Source organism: Fringilla coelebs (genome assembly GCF_963513975.1).
Source record: "Fringilla coelebs genome assembly, chromosome: 22".
In the NCBI taxonomy this organism is placed as follows: domain Eukaryota; kingdom Metazoa; phylum Chordata; class Aves; order Passeriformes; family Fringillidae; genus Fringilla; species Fringilla coelebs.
In genome coordinates this window covers 5,505,095-5,522,964 of record NC_140048.1, presented here as the reverse complement: position 1 = coordinate 5,522,964, position 17,870 = coordinate 5,505,095, and the positions used below count along the sequence as shown (strand labels likewise).

Here is a 17,870-nt window from a genome sequence, read left to right as displayed (position 1 = left end):
GAGCTCCAGCATCATCAAGCAGTGAAGGAGAACAGGATTTTCAGGTTCCGAGGTTTGAGTAAATTCCATTTATTACAGATGATGCTCTGCCACCTGAGGGCAATGAGCTATCTGGCAAAGCTAATCACAGGGATCTGCTCTAATAGTCACCGAACACAGGGAAAATATTTTGGATTTATGGTTTACCTCAAAAATGAGGTCAGGATTAATTGGGGAAGCATGTTACCTCAGCCAGGACACAAAGGTGACAAACTCTAGGGTTGTCAACAAAAGGAACTTACTTCCTACTCCAAGAAAACAACAGTTCAGTCTAAGTTCTACCTTCTAAAACAAAATGAACCATGTTCAGGTAATGAAATGCTGTTGTTTAGACATAACAGTTGTAATTTTAGTTGTAAAAAAATGCTTGCGTAAAGATTACACTTCCTGATATCCTAGATGTACTTAAGAAATTTGGTCTGATAATGAGAAAAAACAAACTGTAATAATAAAAGAAATATCCAGGAGGATGAGGGAAAGTGTGACAACTAAGATACAGGACAGGAAACCCCGAATACAATAGCTTTAAAATTTAAATCAAACAGATGATTCCTGAGCATTGGCAGAATAATAATTTAACTCCAGCCCCTTAGAAGAGCTGTCACATCCATGTTCTTGACACATGGCAGACCTTAAATAAAAATCATCACCACAAGAAGTCTCAGGAGAAAACTTAAGGGCATAAAGTTTGAAAAATATTCCTTTTCAAGTCTGATAAAGGTCCTCCTAGGGTATCACAGAAGAAAAGGAGGAGTTGGCCATTCAATTTTTAAAAGTTTCAATGCTTTTTCTTTTAAACTGCAAAGCGACAGAAGACACTAAAAAGCATCAGTGTCTATATTCATCTGCAATGTCAAATCTCTGTAAGAAAGCTACATTTACCATAATGTTTGTTTTATAAGACAAGAGGTTTTTTGATTATCAGTCAATCAGCATATGAGCTGTAATTTCCTTTAACTGGTTTTCATCCCAGCATCTTGAATACCCAGAGGAACCTTCTTTTCTTCTGGAAGTAAGTCTTGAAGTAAATTGTCCTCATTTTCCACTGCGATGTGAATTTCGGTTTCTTTGTTCAAGGCATTTTCTTCTTTTGAAAGGAGGGTGTCTTCCCCTGTTGGGGAACACCAGGGAGTGTGCCCATGATCCCTGCTACTTGAACTGATCTGCTCAGGGCACTGGGAGCTGCAGTCTGGTCTACAAAATGTAACAATGCACGTCACATTCACCTGCGTTCCTCCGGTACCAGAATGTTCTGTCAAGTAAACACAAAACACAGAAGAATGAAACCAGAACAGGGCAGCTGGACTCTTTATCCAGCTCTTTGACTCACAGTTAAAATAGACAATAAATATCTTTTTGCTTCACTTAATTTAGTCAAGCTGGTTGAGTTGGTTCTCTAACATTTTGCTACCATGAAATCCATGTATCGCCCCAGAAATAAAAAGGCTACCAAAATTAATGCAGGGACCTGGATTGCAAACAATTCCTTGCCCATCTGTTGTCATTTCAAATGCTTTTGACAATGTTCTTTTGTAACTGCTCCCTTTGGCTTCTACTCCCATTCACAGGTAAGTGCCAAGCACCTGATCCCCTAGCCCCTAAATACCTGTTTGTCTACTGAGGAAACTCTCTTTACTGTTTCAGGATGGCAACTTAAAACAATCATTTTTTCTTTTCAAAAGTTACTGAATTTTCTCTCTGCTGAACAGGACTCAGATGTTTTATTGTGCCATTTAAACTTCTGCTAAAATGACTCATAATTGATAAATTTCAAGAGGTTCTGGATCATTCAGAATCATTACTACCTGAACTCGCAGAGCTGTGTCTGTCTCCACTCAGGAATTTAGAACCTTCAGGAGGTGAATGTTGCTGCTGAAATCCTCCTGAGTTTTTATTTTCATAATTCTCTTTACTTATTACACTGATGGTTGCAGATCCAGTTGGATTCAGGATACTACTGCTGGACCCAGAAGTTTCCAAGAGATGCTGTTGTTCCTGTTCAGAATTCCTGGAGTTCTGCAATTCTGTATCTCTGACTTTTTTGTCATACTGTTTTTCTGGAGGGGGAAAAGGCTGGAATATTTGCAGAGAAATGCAAAATATTAATATTAAAAAAAAAAAAAGACAAAAACAAACAAGCAACCCACTAGCAAAGAACTGGTCAGTATTTTGGCAGCTAAAGAAACCACTGATGATTGGAACTAGAGGAGCTTTAATGTCCCTCCCAATCCAAGCCATTCTATAATTATTTTCATTTGCATAGTGATGGGTGCAAGTAAAGTCCATAACGGCTCATTAGGGGTTCAACAAAATGAACCCATCTCCTGAAGGCACCCCCAGCACTACTCTGATTACTCAGGGACCAAAGGCTGTCAGATTTAGTTTTCAAAAACCCACCTGGGTTTTACTGCTGTTTTTAGCCTCACATAAAGAGAGGGTGGGATATTATGTGGGATATATAAGGTACATCTTACACCCCAGCTTGGGGACCAAACCACCCTGTTCTCACTCCAGTTTTTTGCTGCTGTGCTGTTTTCTTCTACTTATAATTAGGTGAGAGTTTATGATTTCTGTGTAACTTATAAAGAAATGGAAGAGATGGAAAGAGAGGACACTCACCAAATCTGCTTCTGTAGCTGCTGCAGAGTACACAAGGGCTGCCAGTGAGCAAAGACAGTTTGTTAGCACCCAAACCTGTCCCATTTGCAACAGCTGCACCCTAACTAGGCTGAGGGATCCCCTGCTCCCGGAATAAATTTCAAATATACATTTTTTACACACAGTTTGAAAACACTGAAACCTTTATTCTATTAATTTTGTGACTTAAACTTAACCAGGAAGCAAAGAGAAGCCTCGGCATTAATTCATAATTTTTCTTGTATAGTGTCAGTGAGAAAAGGTATTGATGACAATAAACCACATTCATGTCTGTTTAATTATAACACTTGAAATTGTCTAATATTTAAACGATGAAGTACCAAATATTTAACAAGCTTCAGCAGAAGCACAACTGTTACACAGTTGTCCAACTCCAAGGCTTTGTGTATTTAGTCAATTACCTAAAATCTGAGGAACAAGACAGATTTGAAGAAACCTGGCATCGTCTAAGACACTAATTTCAGTCAAACACCAGGCTCAGGTTAATGGGGAATAAGGCAACTCTTTCAGTTTTTACAGATTTGCTTGTTTTCACTTCATGAATCTTACCTTTTTTTTTTGAGACTAAGCAATACCCCAAAATAGCAATTATCAGGATCAATAACAATGGCCCTACTACTGCTCCTGAAAATAAATAAAAAGAAGGAATTATTTAGCAGCTTGATCTAACAAAGAATTTAATTAGAAAAAAGTAGTTTTGTAGTTTCTGTGCATTGCTACAAAAGCTAAATTTACAAGTATTGTATATGTCTGACATTCACATTTGATGCCTCAATTGTCAGACACCAAGGTCTCATTTCAGTCACCACCACTTCATAAAACTGAATTCTCATCTCCTGAAAAGTGAGGACAGAATTTTGGCCTTGGTCACAAAAGGTATTTCTCTGGGCAAGCAAGAGTTTGTCACATACAAGGCCAAGCAGCTCAAAATGCTCCTAAACATCTCTGCCTTCTGCATGGGCTGTGAACAGGAGAGAGCACATCCACACCCAGGAATGCTGTCAGGACCTTGTGTCTGACAGAAGACTCACAGACCTCTCACCAGGTCAGGTTTGCCTCAGTCCAGAATTTAAGATACAAACTTTTCTCCCAGCTATAAGAGCAATTATCAGGAAATGCCTTGTATAATCTAGTTTGGGGTTTCTTAGAAATATTTCCAGATTCACAAGGACCATAGAATGCAGTGGGGTAGTGCAGATGCACAGGTAAAAATGTAAGCTCTGTCACATTGAATTAATTGAGCTCTTCTGAGGTTCTGTTTGGGTACAGGTGACTGGTTTTGGAAAGACACTGAGAACTAAATATAAGCCTGGTTCCTGAGTAGACAAAAGTGACTTTAAATGAGTTAAAGCTCACCAGTGATGTGGGACAGGTCAGGTACAGAGTTTAATATGACAGGTTGAGTTATTATTTCGGCTTTGTGGGAAGCTGGGCTTTGGGTGATGAGTAGGTTCAAAATGGTGTGAGGCAGAACTGTGGCTATTCCTGAGTCACTGCAAACAGTGTCATTCCTGCTGTTCCCAGGGACAGCCACTGATTTACAACTGCAAGAGACAAAAAGAGACGTTAGGAACAACAGAAAGCCCTGCACAGTTAAGGCTGCTGTAGGACAGAACACTGGCTCACACGGTATGGGGCATGCAGCTGGTGTTGTAGGATTCCTCTGGGGAAAACGTGCCAGGAGGACAAGGTTCACATTCTGTGTCTGTGCTGTCTGTCCCTTTAAACAAAGAGGAAAACTCTAGTTATTTATGTGGTGAGAAACAAGAATGAACAATCAGGGTCTGCAAGAGATCCTAGCAGTGATACAGAAGCAGTGCAAAAATGCAGTCTGTAACTGTCACAGAAGATGTTCACTTGATGCACCCAGCCCAAAGAGAAGATTAACCAGCTGTAAGTTTGGTGCCATTAAAGGCTCAAATGGGGTGCTGCAGACAAAGCTGAGCTTTTCACTGGACTGACTACCATGCTGTTGAGTTCTGCATCTTCTCAAAATGATTCCTAATTTTAAAAAATGTTTAGTGTTTCAAATATTTTAAAATGATTTATCATTTTGAGACAGATGTATTATCAGGGCGGTACATTCCATCAACCAGCAAAACCAGATCAATTCTGCAGGACAGCATAGAGTCATCATTATTTACAGTACCCAAAATTCCACCTGAAGCCCTTTTCCAAGGATTTAAGGAGTGATTAAGTGGTCTTGGATCTCAGTCATTTGTACAGAATAAATCACCCAGTAGAGCAAAACGAAGATTAAGTTGGATTGGGAGCTTTATGATATGTGACAGTAAGAAATTGCAACATGTTGTCACTTTGGATATACCTCTGGAGAATACTGCTACTCTGGTTAGTGCCCACTTGCTTAGCATGTAAAAATAAACCCTAAAAGGAATGCACAGTTGTAGGGAATTAGGCCAGAGTAAATGTGCAGCAAGCAGAGTGTTCAAAATCAAATTACCTCTTCTGGAAACCCGGTAACCTTTGCCACATTTTTTATGTGTTCTACACACTTCACAGTCATCATCCAGCTTGGAAAGACAGTACTTGTGGGGTGGGCAGCTACAGATCCTGTCCTGGGACCTAGTGCATGTTTGATTCTGTACAAGTCCTGGTTTTAAAACAAAAATAAAGCAAGATGTCATTGACAACATTTAAAATCACAGCCTGCAATGTTTCAAGTGAACATGAGGTGATGTTCACATACAAGTTTTGGGCTTGTATAGCACCATAAACCAAATATGCCCCAATGTCTATGTTTTCAAAAGAGTTTTCTCTCTCTAGGCAAGGGAAATTTGCACCTGCAGAATGCACATTTAAAACTCTGTGCCTGCAGTTGTGTTATATTTTGTCATAACCCCAAATGTGGCCATTTGCGTTCATCACTGCCATACCTGGGGGCCACACTGAGATTTTCAGTCTGTGCAGATCATGTCACTGTATTTAATGTGTTTGGAGATTTTACTACAGATATTTTCATATTGTAATTAAGCAGCTTTGTTTTGATTATCTATTTAGATGAGACCAAAGGTCCTTTCAACTTAGACTGTATCCTTAAAACTTACTTCTCAGTGAATCAAGTATCTAATGTTCCACACCAATTTCCATTAGAAATGATGGAGAACAGAATGACTGAGTTCATTAAAGCAGGTGATCTATTAGCCCAAAGTACAGGTGTTGGTACAACGTTCTACCTTAGGTACTGTTAAGCTGCTTCAGTGAACAGAACCAGTGTGCTCTCACTGACTGCTGCTTTGCAAAATAAACCAATGTTTATTTTGCAAAATAAACCCATGTTTGCTGTTGTCACTTCAGCTGACAAAATGAGAATTGACAGGATGCTGGAAATGTAATTATCCATTTACCCGTATCCAAGTCAGATCTTATGGTCTCTTGATGGGATGCTATAAGCAGGAGCTTATTCTACTGATGGCATTTGGGATATTTTAGTGATGTAGTGCCTTAGTTTTTAATAATATAAGATTGGTGGCTCATTTTTAGGACTTAAAAAGAAAAAGTGCCAGGGCTCCCTGCAAGATTTTTCCTTGATTCCTATCCCTAAATCTTACACATTCCGAAAGCATGAGGACTATACAAGTGATTGACAAAATCTCCTGGGTTTCTTAGGAGAGAAGGCAAAGTTAAACCAAGCCCAGTCTTTGAGCAAGCCTTTTTACTAATGCAAGCCTACCTTTCCTGCAGGGTGGTGAGCAGGCAAAGCACTGTGGAGAATAATTCCAGATGGCTGTGTACGTTTTGGGTCTGCAGGGGCTGCACTTGGTGTCCACGGCATGACTGCAGCTCCCTGTCCTATACTGACCTGTTAAAAGAAAAATAACCCAAACCAAATCACAGAAATCATCTCACTGGAAAAGATCACTAGGAATGAGGTCTCATTCTGAGCTGTAGAATCCTTTCCTTTCACTGACATTATCAGATTGGTATCATACACCACACATTGATGCAGAGGATTGCATGTCTCTACAGGGAAAGTCTGATTTATGTCCATCCATGTTTGACCCCTTTTCCTACATTCAGTCCAGTGGATTCCAGACACATTCAAAACAAGGCACAACAAAATCCCTCAGCACATACTTAGGTGCAGCTACCACAATAAAAAACCCCAAATATTTACCTTTGCAGCAGCAAGGTTTTGTGGTGAACACGTGGAGGTGTTTCACAGCCAAAGCCAGGCACATGCCAGAGTGATGTGCCTGATGAGACCCTTGCTGCTATTACGGGCAGGGGAGGGCAAGATCAAGCAACATCACAAACAGGCCTGGATTAGAACTTCACCACTTGTCACTATGAAGGAAGGGACACGAGCCCACTCTTTCTCCCTCACCTCTCCAGCCAGCCCTAGCAGAGCCAAGCAGGGAGTTCTGAAACTACTGGCTGTGGAGGCCGATGGGAGGCCACAACACTCCCTGAGGGAAAACCCCTAAGGTGTTAACCTCCTTTGTTATGGTGAAGAAAAAGGCTTCCCCCAGCATGCTTTCTGTTACAAATTCAATGCATCCCCTTGGGCTGCCCCCTCACTCCACCCCTGTGCCCTGAGCCCATTTGTCCCGGTGCTCTACCCCACCCCTGCCTCCCCTGTACCCTCTGACTATCTGGAGCTCTCTTCATTCCATCCAGAGGCTGAGCTCTGAAAGGGTGAGCTCTCTCCCCTCCGTCGAGAGAGTGAGTCTCCTCATCCTTGGACCCTTCATGGCAGAAGCCTAATAAAGGTTTATAGTGGGTATTTTTGCCCCCAACAAGGGGGAGAGAATGATGCACCTGACTCCATCTTATCAGAAAGCTACTTAATTACTTTATTACACTATTTTATTCTATACTCTATTACATTACATCTAAACTGAATCTGCCAATCACTCCTCCACTCTACTGCACTGCACAGCATCTCCTGACCATCACCCAACAGTCCCCATACACACCTGGATCCAACTGGTCAATCAAAACACTCACACCAAAATCCAGTTATCAACTCCCTTCACCTAAACAATCTTCCACTATGCATTCCCCTGTGAACAGCACAGGAGCAGTAAATGAGATAAGAATTGTTTTTTCTTTCTCTGAGGTTCAGAGACTGTGAATCCCAGAAATTTCTTGGGAAGCTGCACCTTGCTTTTCTCTGTGCAGAGAAATGTGGTGACAGAGATTCTCTGTGGAACCCCACACAAGGACTCTGTCCCTCCTTCTGTGTCACCTGAACACACAAAGAGCTGAAGTCACTCAGTGAGAGTGCAGATGTGCCTGTGCCACCAGGACACCCTTCTAAGGACACTTCTCCAGGAGCAGCACTCTGACCAGCACCCCCTGCCCACCACCACAACTGGCATTCCAGACAACGTCAAAAACTGTCACAGGTGCTTTCTCCAAAGCTTCCCACCAGCAGAAGAGCTTGTGCTATTTCTCACATTTAGTACAGTGATGGGAGCATGTAAATATGAGTTCTAACATTAATTTTGGAGAAAACACCTCAATTGCCATTTCCCTTTCATGTGAAAGGAGAAAGAAGGTAAAAGTCAATGTCTCATATCCTTTACAGGAATACCGTGGAAAACATACTCAGAAAGCAGGAATAACGCTGAAAAATTTTTAGAGGTGCTTGGAGAATCTGTTTTCCAAAAGAAGAGGCCCTGGAGGTGTGCCAAATTAATTATTTCCAGAGATTTTGTTTTTCCCTCTACTTAATTCAAGTTTTACATTCTGCATCCCTATATCTTGCTAATGATCTAGGCTGATTCACTGAACACTACAAAACACAACTGAAAAGTTTTACTTGTGAATTCTCATCTTTCATCTGTCACGAACAAAGGAAGTTTGACAGATCTATCTAGATAATTTCAGTTAATTCAAGAAACTGCAGCTGTTTCAGCAAATACTGATTTCCTGTTTAAACTTCCGGATCTGACAGACACTCAGCATTTATGGAGACAAATTTTCTTTGCTCAGCATGTGATGAGAAAAAAAAGGCAGGTTTTTTTTTCTGTATCTAATATAATAATATTTAATTGCAATTTGTTGCAAAAACTCTATGACCAAAATCTCCAAAGAACATTACTATCCCCCCCAAAAAACCAATTCCAAAATCTACAATGACTTTGGCTGACTACAGGTCACTTACAATCACCCCTGGAGTGTAAGATGTGACAGCTCAGAGCAGACAGTGTCTGCAGTGTCTGATTTACAGTAAAAGACATTAACTCCCTTAATGAGCAATGACAGACTGACCTGTCTAATGGAAAGCCCCTTAGATAAGTGATATTATCATAGTACAGTAAACCAGGCTTTACTTCATGCCCTGTTTTACAATATTTATTTTTATTAGTGGGCTAGGGTCTGTGTTGCCTACTTTTTGTAATTCCCTTAGGGAGCTGTTGCTTCCCCTCCAATGTTGACTAAAATTACTTTAATTACTTTAATCAAAACCTCATGCAGAGCTGTGCTTACACAAGCTCAGAAACTACCTCTTGGTCAGCCCCAGCCCAGTTAACCTTGTAGGAGAATTCCAGTTCTGATGAACAATGTGTCTCTTTTGCAGGTGTTTTGCAGTCATAGTGTTTTGTTGTCTTTGTTGAGGAAGAATTCATTACAACAGCAAAAATCTGATGCACTTTAAATGTGTAAGTAATCAAAATACACTGTGATCATCTGAAAACTGAGTGAATTTGGCTCTGTAAAGTAACAGTTTGAATTATAACCTACCTGGAGGGCACTGGCTGCAGCATTTATTAAGTTCTTCATCATAGAATTCAGTGCTGGGATTGTTGCATTGTGCAAGCTGTGGTGTGTAAGGCAATGAATATTCCTAGGAGAAATCAAGGGAAGCTGTGAGTCACGAGTCCGCTCTGATCCTGAATTAGAGACTCAAAAGAGACAAATACCTAAAGAGCAGTGCAGTTTCCAGCACCTTCCTTCCCAAGGCACCGGTGTAGCTCCAGTGAAACAGCACACAGCAGATGCCAGGAGGCTGCAGGGCCACGAACAGCTCACAAGCTGCATGTGACCCTTTTGAGGTTCCTTTGTTTTCCAAAGATCCAGCACCACAAACAAAGGGATTTCTCCAGGTTTTAGGTTCAAAAGGGTGAAGTGGAACCATGGGATTAGCATCACACCCAGTCACTGCTGCATCCCCCAAACCAAAGGGCTGAGTGCCTTATCCTCAGCTGCCATGGCTCAAACAACATCTGAAAACACCCGAGAAACCTAAATTACTCCCTGTGGGCTCCTGGGAGAAACATTTACTGTCAAGTGGCTCAAAAACTTCAGTCAATCTTTCCAAAGAAAAGGGAAAAAGGCTTTTATCTTTCCAGATACTCTGTGATTCCTTCCTGAGCAAGAAAGGCCTTGATGTTTTGAAAATGATGTCTCCAAAAACTGCACAGCTGCTTCTGAGAAGCAGCACCTTTGCAGAAGGTGCAGACAAATCTGCAGGTTAAATGCATTAGAGACAACCATGAAATACAGGGTGCCTAATTTCAGCTCACACTGATCAGCACAGCTCAATGAACAAGTGTCAAATTATTTAATGACTTACCAACTATTTTGAAAGGGAAAAATACACTCATTTTAAAAGGGCTCCTGTTAGGTAGGATGAGCGTAGGAGTTTCCAGCTAGACCAAAAAGGCACTGTTAAAAAAGGATGTGACACTGCTCAGCTTTAAGGCATCATTGCAGTCTGAAGAGATTGCTCCATGCATGATCTACACACATTTAGAGGAATCATTACTAAAATGAGAAGTCAAAACAGGAACAAGATCTTGGGAGGCCGGTAATGAAAATATCCTTCCGCCTTACTGAAAAACATCTTGAATATCTATTGTGCCTTTCACATTACTGACAAAGGAGATTAATGTTTTCCACCCTCAGCAATTGCTTAAAGGAATTCAGCATTTTCTTATGCAGCTCATTGAAATATTCTACCTCTTATTTAGCTGTGATCAGAAACAGGATTTTGCCAACCTACTCAATGGTAAGTGTCAAAAAAACCCTTTTCTGAGAATGGGAAGACAGAGAAAAGTCTAGATATCATAGGATGGACAGTGATAAATCATCCTGTTTGCAAACTTGAGCTGACACTAAAATTTGATGAAGGAGAAAAGGGCTCTGCTCTCACAAAAAATATCTTTCATTAAGTTACTTTTTTATTAGAAGAGGAAAGATCAAGTGTTGTCATCACATTTTTGTAGTCACTATGATCAACTTCATTAAAACAAGCATTGAGAGCCTTTTCAAAACATAAGGCTTCACTGCAAGAGCAGACATGGGGGAAAAAAAAGGAGAAATACAATAAACCACATCACAAATGGCCCTGCTGGTGAGGTTTCCTGGCAAAAAAAAAAAAAAAAAAAAAAAAAAATTCTTATCTCATGGTCTTCCCTGTCTGTTGTAAATCCTGCCCTGTGAGCTGCAGACACAGGAAAACCTGTCAGTTGCTGGGTTCACACCTGTTTCTCTGAAGTTGTGCTTGGAAGGATCTCTCTGCTGTCTGATACAATCTCCCTGAAATTTTATCTGATGAGTTGTGGCTCTCAGTGACTTATAATTGACAATTTCTTCCCAAATGTCCTCAAAGAACATTACAGGAAACTAAAGGGGAGTTGTGACTGGCTCAGACACAATTTACACACACACAGAGCCACACACACGTGCTCAGCTTGGTTTGCCCTGGGAGGATTCAATTCATTAGCAGACCCCAATTTTTTAGCAATGTCACCAATCCTAAAGTCTGAGTTGAGCGATATCAGGTCTCTGTTTGGCATCCAGATGCATTGCTTACTTTGGACTGAAAGACTGATGAGTAGAGGCCAGATTCTATGTCACAATCTTTGCATTTTGTTAGTGTTTGTACCTCCCACAAGACCTTATTTTGTCCTGTTTTTACTGTGATCCAGTGTTCTACAAGCAGATTGCATGAAGGGAAACCAACCTGCTGCACATTTTGCATTACAGGCTCAGAACTTCTCAGTCTAGGTAGCAGTGCCTAATGGCAGCTGCTTTAAAACAAATTTATAAGGACAAAATTAAGACTTTGGAAGACTTCATTTAATTTAACAGGTACAAGAAGAAATAAAATGCCTCATCTGTCTTTCAGTAGAAGCACAAACATTCTTAAACATGAAATTTAGTCTGGCTCTATGCACATCAAATTAAGCAATACATTTTGGCCTAGAAATCAGTAAACTATGCTTGCCTTTGACTTCATAACTCACTAGGGAGATTTTTGCAATGCCTCTGCATTAAGCAATAACTAAGAAGTTACATACACAAAGTCAGTGACTCCAGACTCTGGAGTTCCTGCATTTTTTGGATCATTTTCCTGTTTGCACTGCAGATATTACTGTACAGGTGACCTAATTTGTCCCTGGAGAAGAGTGGGCTAACAGTAATCTCCACATCAACTGTAAGGGCTTTATGTGTAATTAAATTAAAGTATCTTAAATAATAAAAATATAACATGTTAGTACAATGGATGAATCTATAAGAATCCATTCATATAACACTCATTTTCACTCAAGGCCATTTAAACAAAGATATTTAAGCATGTATTTTAATCCTAATTCACATGTCTACATTTCTGTTGATCTCCTTTTCATACATTTGCCTTCAAACTGAAGCTGTCAGTCAGAGGAGTCTGCAGAGGAACTACATTTGTGTACAATGTTCTTCACATGTGAAACCACAATGATGTCACTGAGGTCTCTGGCGTAAAATCTGTTTCTATGGAAAGGACTGGAGATACAGAGACACTATTTGCTGAGTTACCAGACCTACTGGAGGCAGGAAAAAACAGAATTCTGTCTAAAATATTTAAACTTCTCATTTAAAAACAAATTCTGTTGAAGCTTAGTTACCAGATAACAGCATCACCCAAATCAGCTGGAGTTGTATCAGGACGTACCAACTTTACTCAGACTATAAAGTTTCTTTCAAAGCTGCTGTGCTGCACAATCTCTCAAGGATTATGGTCCATTATGTGAATTATTTTCCCATCCTATATCACACTTCTGTAAAGCAGGAGTCCTTGCACAGCCACACACCAACAGATTTAGAGTTCAGCAACCCCCCTCCCTGAGGAAACACTCTCTGTTTTCTCACTGCCAGGAATTCTGCTTCACTGCCCCTCACCACCAGAATATGAAAACATATTGTGAATTTCTCACACGAATTTCTCATATTTCTCATTCCCAGAATGAGAAAGCAGGGGGATGCACAGAATATGGAAGCTTTTCACAACAGGCAAAAATCATAGAAGTCCGAGTTTGTAGGAGGACAAGGTGTATTTTATCATACATGTATTTGGAAAAACATACATATTTCACCAGTTCTTCTCTTTGACTACGTCAGGCTATTACTGATAACCTTGGTGATTCAATTGTTCAAAATGGCAAAAATGATGTTCAGTTCCTGTGTCTAACACAGGGACTGAGGCTGGGAACTTTCAGAGACTTCCAGATGAATGAGAAAAACCCAAGAATTAGTGTCACTCAGGAACTATTGCTTTGCCAGTTTGTCTCCCTCAAAAATAAAGTTTTCTGTGACAAATCACTGTTAAAAATTAATATAACAGGCATGGGGTTTTTTGCAGCTCTGTGGCAGGTGTGGTATCACTGAAACTACTGCATTTGTTTCTCTAACTTTACATATAAGCTTTTCCTTATTTTGTCACAGTGCAAAAAGTGATGCTGAAAGTTTCTGTCATTATTTCCATCATTATGTTTCAGTCATATTTAGAGTGAGAGGAGAGCTAATTCCTTTTGAACCAAAGCCCCTTGCTCAGCATGAAACATGGCAAACTTAAATTCTAGTGATAAGTTCTGCTACAATTCTGAGACTGTCCCTTCTCTATCTGCTTCATGCTATCCCCTGCAAGATGTCCAGTAAATCAGGTTCAAAACACTCTCACCTTAAAACCAGAGCTGAATTAAAAATGAGTGAGAAACAGTTAAAATTATTATTTTAATATATTATCAGCTCACTATACTCCCTATACTCCTTAAAAGAGGAGTGTAATTCCACTGTGTAATTCCAGGTTCAATACACATTCTGACATCCTCACCTGATTTCACTGAACCTTTGCTTATCCAGCCTAAATTCCTTAATAAATAAACATGTAAATAACATAAATATCCCATAAGAACACAGTGACCTGGACATCTCAGCAACATTTCCATATCCTGAACATTTTAAAAGCAGACAGAAAAGTGCTATCAATACACCAGTACAGAAAACACTGAGTAGAAGGCAAACAGGTCCCATGGAGCTCTTTGGCTGGCACAGTTACAAACCCTCACTGCCAAACAGTGCTGCAGCAGCTGGATAAGGAATGGGACAGTCAGTGCTGCAGCTGCAGCACATCACATCTTCATGCAAATTAAAAGGTTTTTCTATTTAAATGGGGAAGAGTTCTAGGGAACCAATGGAGCACGACAAGTTCTTCCTGTGTAAACAATGTCATGTAGACATGGGTTTACACTCTGCACTTGCCAGGATGCTCGCCACGGTTTTTACAAACAGTCAAATAAGCCTGCAAAATCAACCTATTTCCCATGAAAGTCCAGGAAAAATTATTAGTCACTCCTTTGGGAAGCCAAGAAGTAACAACACCACAGACAAAGGCTGAGCTTTGAAGTTTAAAGAGTGGGACTTGAGTTTGCTGTAGAGATCACTGTGAATCCAGCCCAAGCCCGGGGGCACAGAGGTGATGAGGAACAGACAGGTGACAAGGGACAGGTGACAAGGGACAGATAGGTGACAAGGGGCAGGAGACAAGGAGCAGGAGACAAGGGACAGGTGACAAGGGACAGATAGGCAACAAGGGGCAAGGAGACAAGGGACAGGTGACAGGGGACAGATGGGCGACAAGGGACAGGAGACAAAAGGGACAGGGGACAGGTGAAAAGGGACAGGTGACAAGGGACAGATAAGCGACAAGGGGCAGGTGACAAGGGACAGATAAGCGACAAGGGACAGGTGACAAGAGACAGATAGGTGACAAGGGGCAGGAGACAAGGGACAGGTGACAAGGGACAGACGGGCGACAAGGGACAGGAGACAAAAGGGACAGGTGACAGGGGACAGGTTACAAGGGACAGGTTACAAGGGACAGACAAGCGACAAGGGGCAGGAGACAAGGGACAAGGGGCGGACAGGTGACAAATGGAGCGCACCCTCAGCAGTGAGACGCTGGCTCCCGCAGGCGATGCCCGCCCGCCTTTCCCCGGGGCGCTCCCGCATCCCCGAGCGGCGCCCCCGCCCCGCCCGGCCCCGCTCACCCGCCCGGCCGCGGCGCCGATCGGCGCGGGCATCAGCACCGGGATCAGCGCCGGGATCAGCGCCGGGATCAGCGCCGGGATCAACACGGGGATCAACGGGACGGGCTCCGGGAGCAGCGGCCGGCGCGGCCCCATCGCCGCCGAGTGCGGCCCCGGGCGGGCCCGGCCCCGCAGACGCCGCCCCGGAGGATGCGGCTCCCCCGCCCGGACAGCGGGGCTGCTCTCGGCTGATTGCGGAACAAACAAACTCCACAACTCCTGTGACGGTTGTAAGGCCGGTGTGTTTATTACAGCGCTGGACTCAGTGGGGATCGTTCCCTTTAACAGGACATGGGTCGCTCTGGGAACTCCAGATCCCCTTTTATCTCCCTCTCTAATACCTATGCATGCAATCGCACAATAGGTTCGTGCATATTCATTTTACTGATTTTGCGCGACATTTGCTGCTATTTTTTTCTTTATCAGAAAGAACTCCTGGGTCATTTTGACCCCGCTTTCTGCAGCAGCATCTCTGTCTGTTTCAGAGTTCAAGGGGCTTCTCCTTTATCGCTGTCCTTTGGCTGAAACAGTTTCTTCGAGTATAGATTTTTTGTGAGGGCAGTCAGACAAACAGGTGTGCTTACAAGCTACAGACTTAATTCAGAGATGTACATTTCACTTAAATCAAAATGGATTTCTACTCTGGAAGATTTCCACTCTGTCTCACGGCGTGTGTGGAGGGTCTCTTCAGCCCCACTCACAGAATACTGAGTTAGATGAAGTGCAACCCCTTCTCCCCACAGTACAAAGTTACCTTTGGAGCATTCCAATATTCATCAATCCTCATTAATACCAGTCAGTCGTGTGTCACATGCAGCCAGGATGGTACAGACAGACTTTACTAGAAATTCAGCCCTGCTCCTGAGAAAAACCCACTAAGAGCTCCATGAGCTTCAAATGGCTTTCTTGCAAAAATATTTCTTCTGAGACTGAAATTATCAACAATTTAACATTTACATGTCAAACAGGAAAAGCGTGGCCATGGCTTGAAATCCATGTCATTTTTAATTCAGAGATTACCAGCATTATTAAATGAACTAACTATAACACATCCAGCAGGTTGCAATGCATATGGTTTTTTTAGAAAGCTATTCCAGTAAAAAATATGAATTAATATACAGAGTGGAAATACACAATTACAGTCATTGCAGAACAGCCCTGAACAATCAGAGCCAGGTAAATGTGGTTCTTCAGTTTGTGGATTCACAAATTGGTGTTCTCTAAAATGAAGTATGTAGTGAAGTTAAAGGAGATGTGGAAAAGGCCAACTAAAGTGACCAAGCCAGTGGAGCATCAAACTTACATGAGTAATATGAAAGGATGGGAAGTCAGCCTGCAGGTTTAGTTCAATCAAAGCTGAGATAAAATCAATCACAAAAGCAACTTGGTTGAAAAAGAAAAAATAAAAAGCAACTCACTGATTCTGTAAGGCAACAGCTAGTGACATTCACTGAAATAAAGAGGGCCAGTTTCAAAGTACTAAAAGTCCTTTACACAGGAATCATTCACCATGGGTGCTTATGCAGGCAGGTTGTACTTGGAAATTCAAAAGAGAGAAGAAAAACTAATGGTGATAGAAGAGAATAATAAAGGCTGAATCAAACTTTGACATCCTTAATCCAATGCCAGCTGCAGCTGCAGAGCCATGATGAATGCAAACAGCAGCTATGGTCTTCCTAACTAATCCCTTCCTGCAACTGTCAGGGATGAAATGTTGGGCTCAAACTCCAGTCTGGCCCAGGAAGGTGTTTTTGTGCCCTTGTGTTCACTCTGAGACAGAAGTCACTGCAGCTGCTCCACTCTTATTACAGAGCTCTGATCAGGACAAAACTACAGAGCAAGTCATGGGTTTTGTGGTTCCTTTTTTGATTATTAAGACACACTTTGTCATATTGCTCATTTTCCATTGTCCTGTGCAAAAGTGCAGTCAGCACTATTACATTTACAGTTATTGAACAAGCAGCACAAAAGATTTAAAAATAGCATAACACAGGCCAGCTGGCCACCAAACAGTTTTGTTTTTAAAGGATATGCAAATCAGTGTCACCCTGAACAATTCTAAAACAAGTAGATTTTAACAATGTTATAGGAAATAACTGCTGTGCCTCTTTTTCAGTAGAAAAACAGTTTCTTTTCTTCGTTTCTCTTTTTACAGGCTCCCCACTGGGCTTAACCCATAGTTCATCCAACAGCCAGATGCTCAGCCAGTTTGGTTTCCATCAGAAGAGGCTGTTTTGTACACTTACTAATGATTTGATGTAGTCAAAAAAAAAAAAAAAAAAGAAGAACTGGACTTCAAAACCTAGAAAGAATGGCTTAAAGTACAGTGGACAGCAATTAATTTTATTTGCCTTCTATATTCAGAGCCTGTGTGGCACCTTTTGATCCTAATTCCTCAAGAAACAGGAAACCCACAAACTTGAGAGTGCTAGGGAAAACTGAGATTATTATCATTTTCAATCAAAAGTTGAAGCCTTGAGTAAATGCTAGATGTTGCAAAATATATTGAATGTATTGGGGTAGAAACAACATGGCTGAGTCTCGAGCTTGACTCAGAATCCTGGCCAGAATTTTCACAGCTCACAGCAGTAACCAGACATAGATTTTTAACCCATTCCTTCCCACTGAGAAAGCAAGCTGTGACACTTCAGCTGACATCCAGATGTCCTCTAAGTTATGCAGCTTTGATTCAAATTTGTTGTCAGTATGATGCTGGGAGACAGGGAAATGGAGGTATTTTATGTCAGCAGTTTGGATGATCCTCTCTTTGTTAGATGAAACAGCTTCTAACTCTCCTTGGTTGAATGTGTTTCAGGGTTTTCCAGGAGTTTCCCAATAATCCAAGGCACAGTG

At 41.5% G+C, this 17,870-nt stretch overlaps 1 protein-coding gene across 1 annotated transcript; it reads right to left on the bottom strand.

Moving 5' to 3' along the window:
• Positions 1 to 64: 64 nt before the first annotated feature.
• TNFRSF1B (TNF receptor superfamily member 1B) lies at positions 65 to 15,130 on the bottom strand. The gene is made up of 10 exons (XM_084220278.1): positions 14,979 to 15,130; positions 9,409 to 9,511; positions 6,389 to 6,517; positions 5,159 to 5,308; positions 4,324 to 4,417; positions 4,054 to 4,241; positions 3,247 to 3,321; positions 2,659 to 2,696; positions 1,845 to 2,112; positions 65 to 1,291 (listed from the first exon to the last, which is right to left on the bottom strand). The coding sequence occupies exons 1-10, from the start codon at positions 15,111 to 15,113 to the stop codon at positions 993 to 995; spliced, it is 1,479 nt and encodes a 492-aa protein (XP_084076404.1). The 5' UTR covers positions 15,114 to 15,130; the 3' UTR covers positions 65 to 992.
• Between the last annotated feature and the right edge of the window lie 2,740 nt (positions 15,131 to 17,870).

What these genes read in the sequence shown, in the direction of transcription:
- TNFRSF1B (XM_084220278.1), bottom strand. Translation starts at nt 15,113, where the DNA reads ATGGGGCCGCGCCGGCCGCTGCTCCCGGAGCCCGTCCCGTTGATCCCC. An exon ending in AGCTGCATGCCCCATACCGT is followed by an intron (nt 4,242 to 4,323) that starts GTGAGCCAGTGT and finishes TGTCTCTTGCAG; the next exon opens with TTGTAAATCAGTGGCTGTCC. An exon ending in TGACCTGTCCCACATCACTG is followed by an intron (nt 3,322 to 4,053) that starts GTGAGCTTTAAC and finishes ATTTATTTTCAG; the next exon opens with GAGCAGTAGTAGGGCCATTG.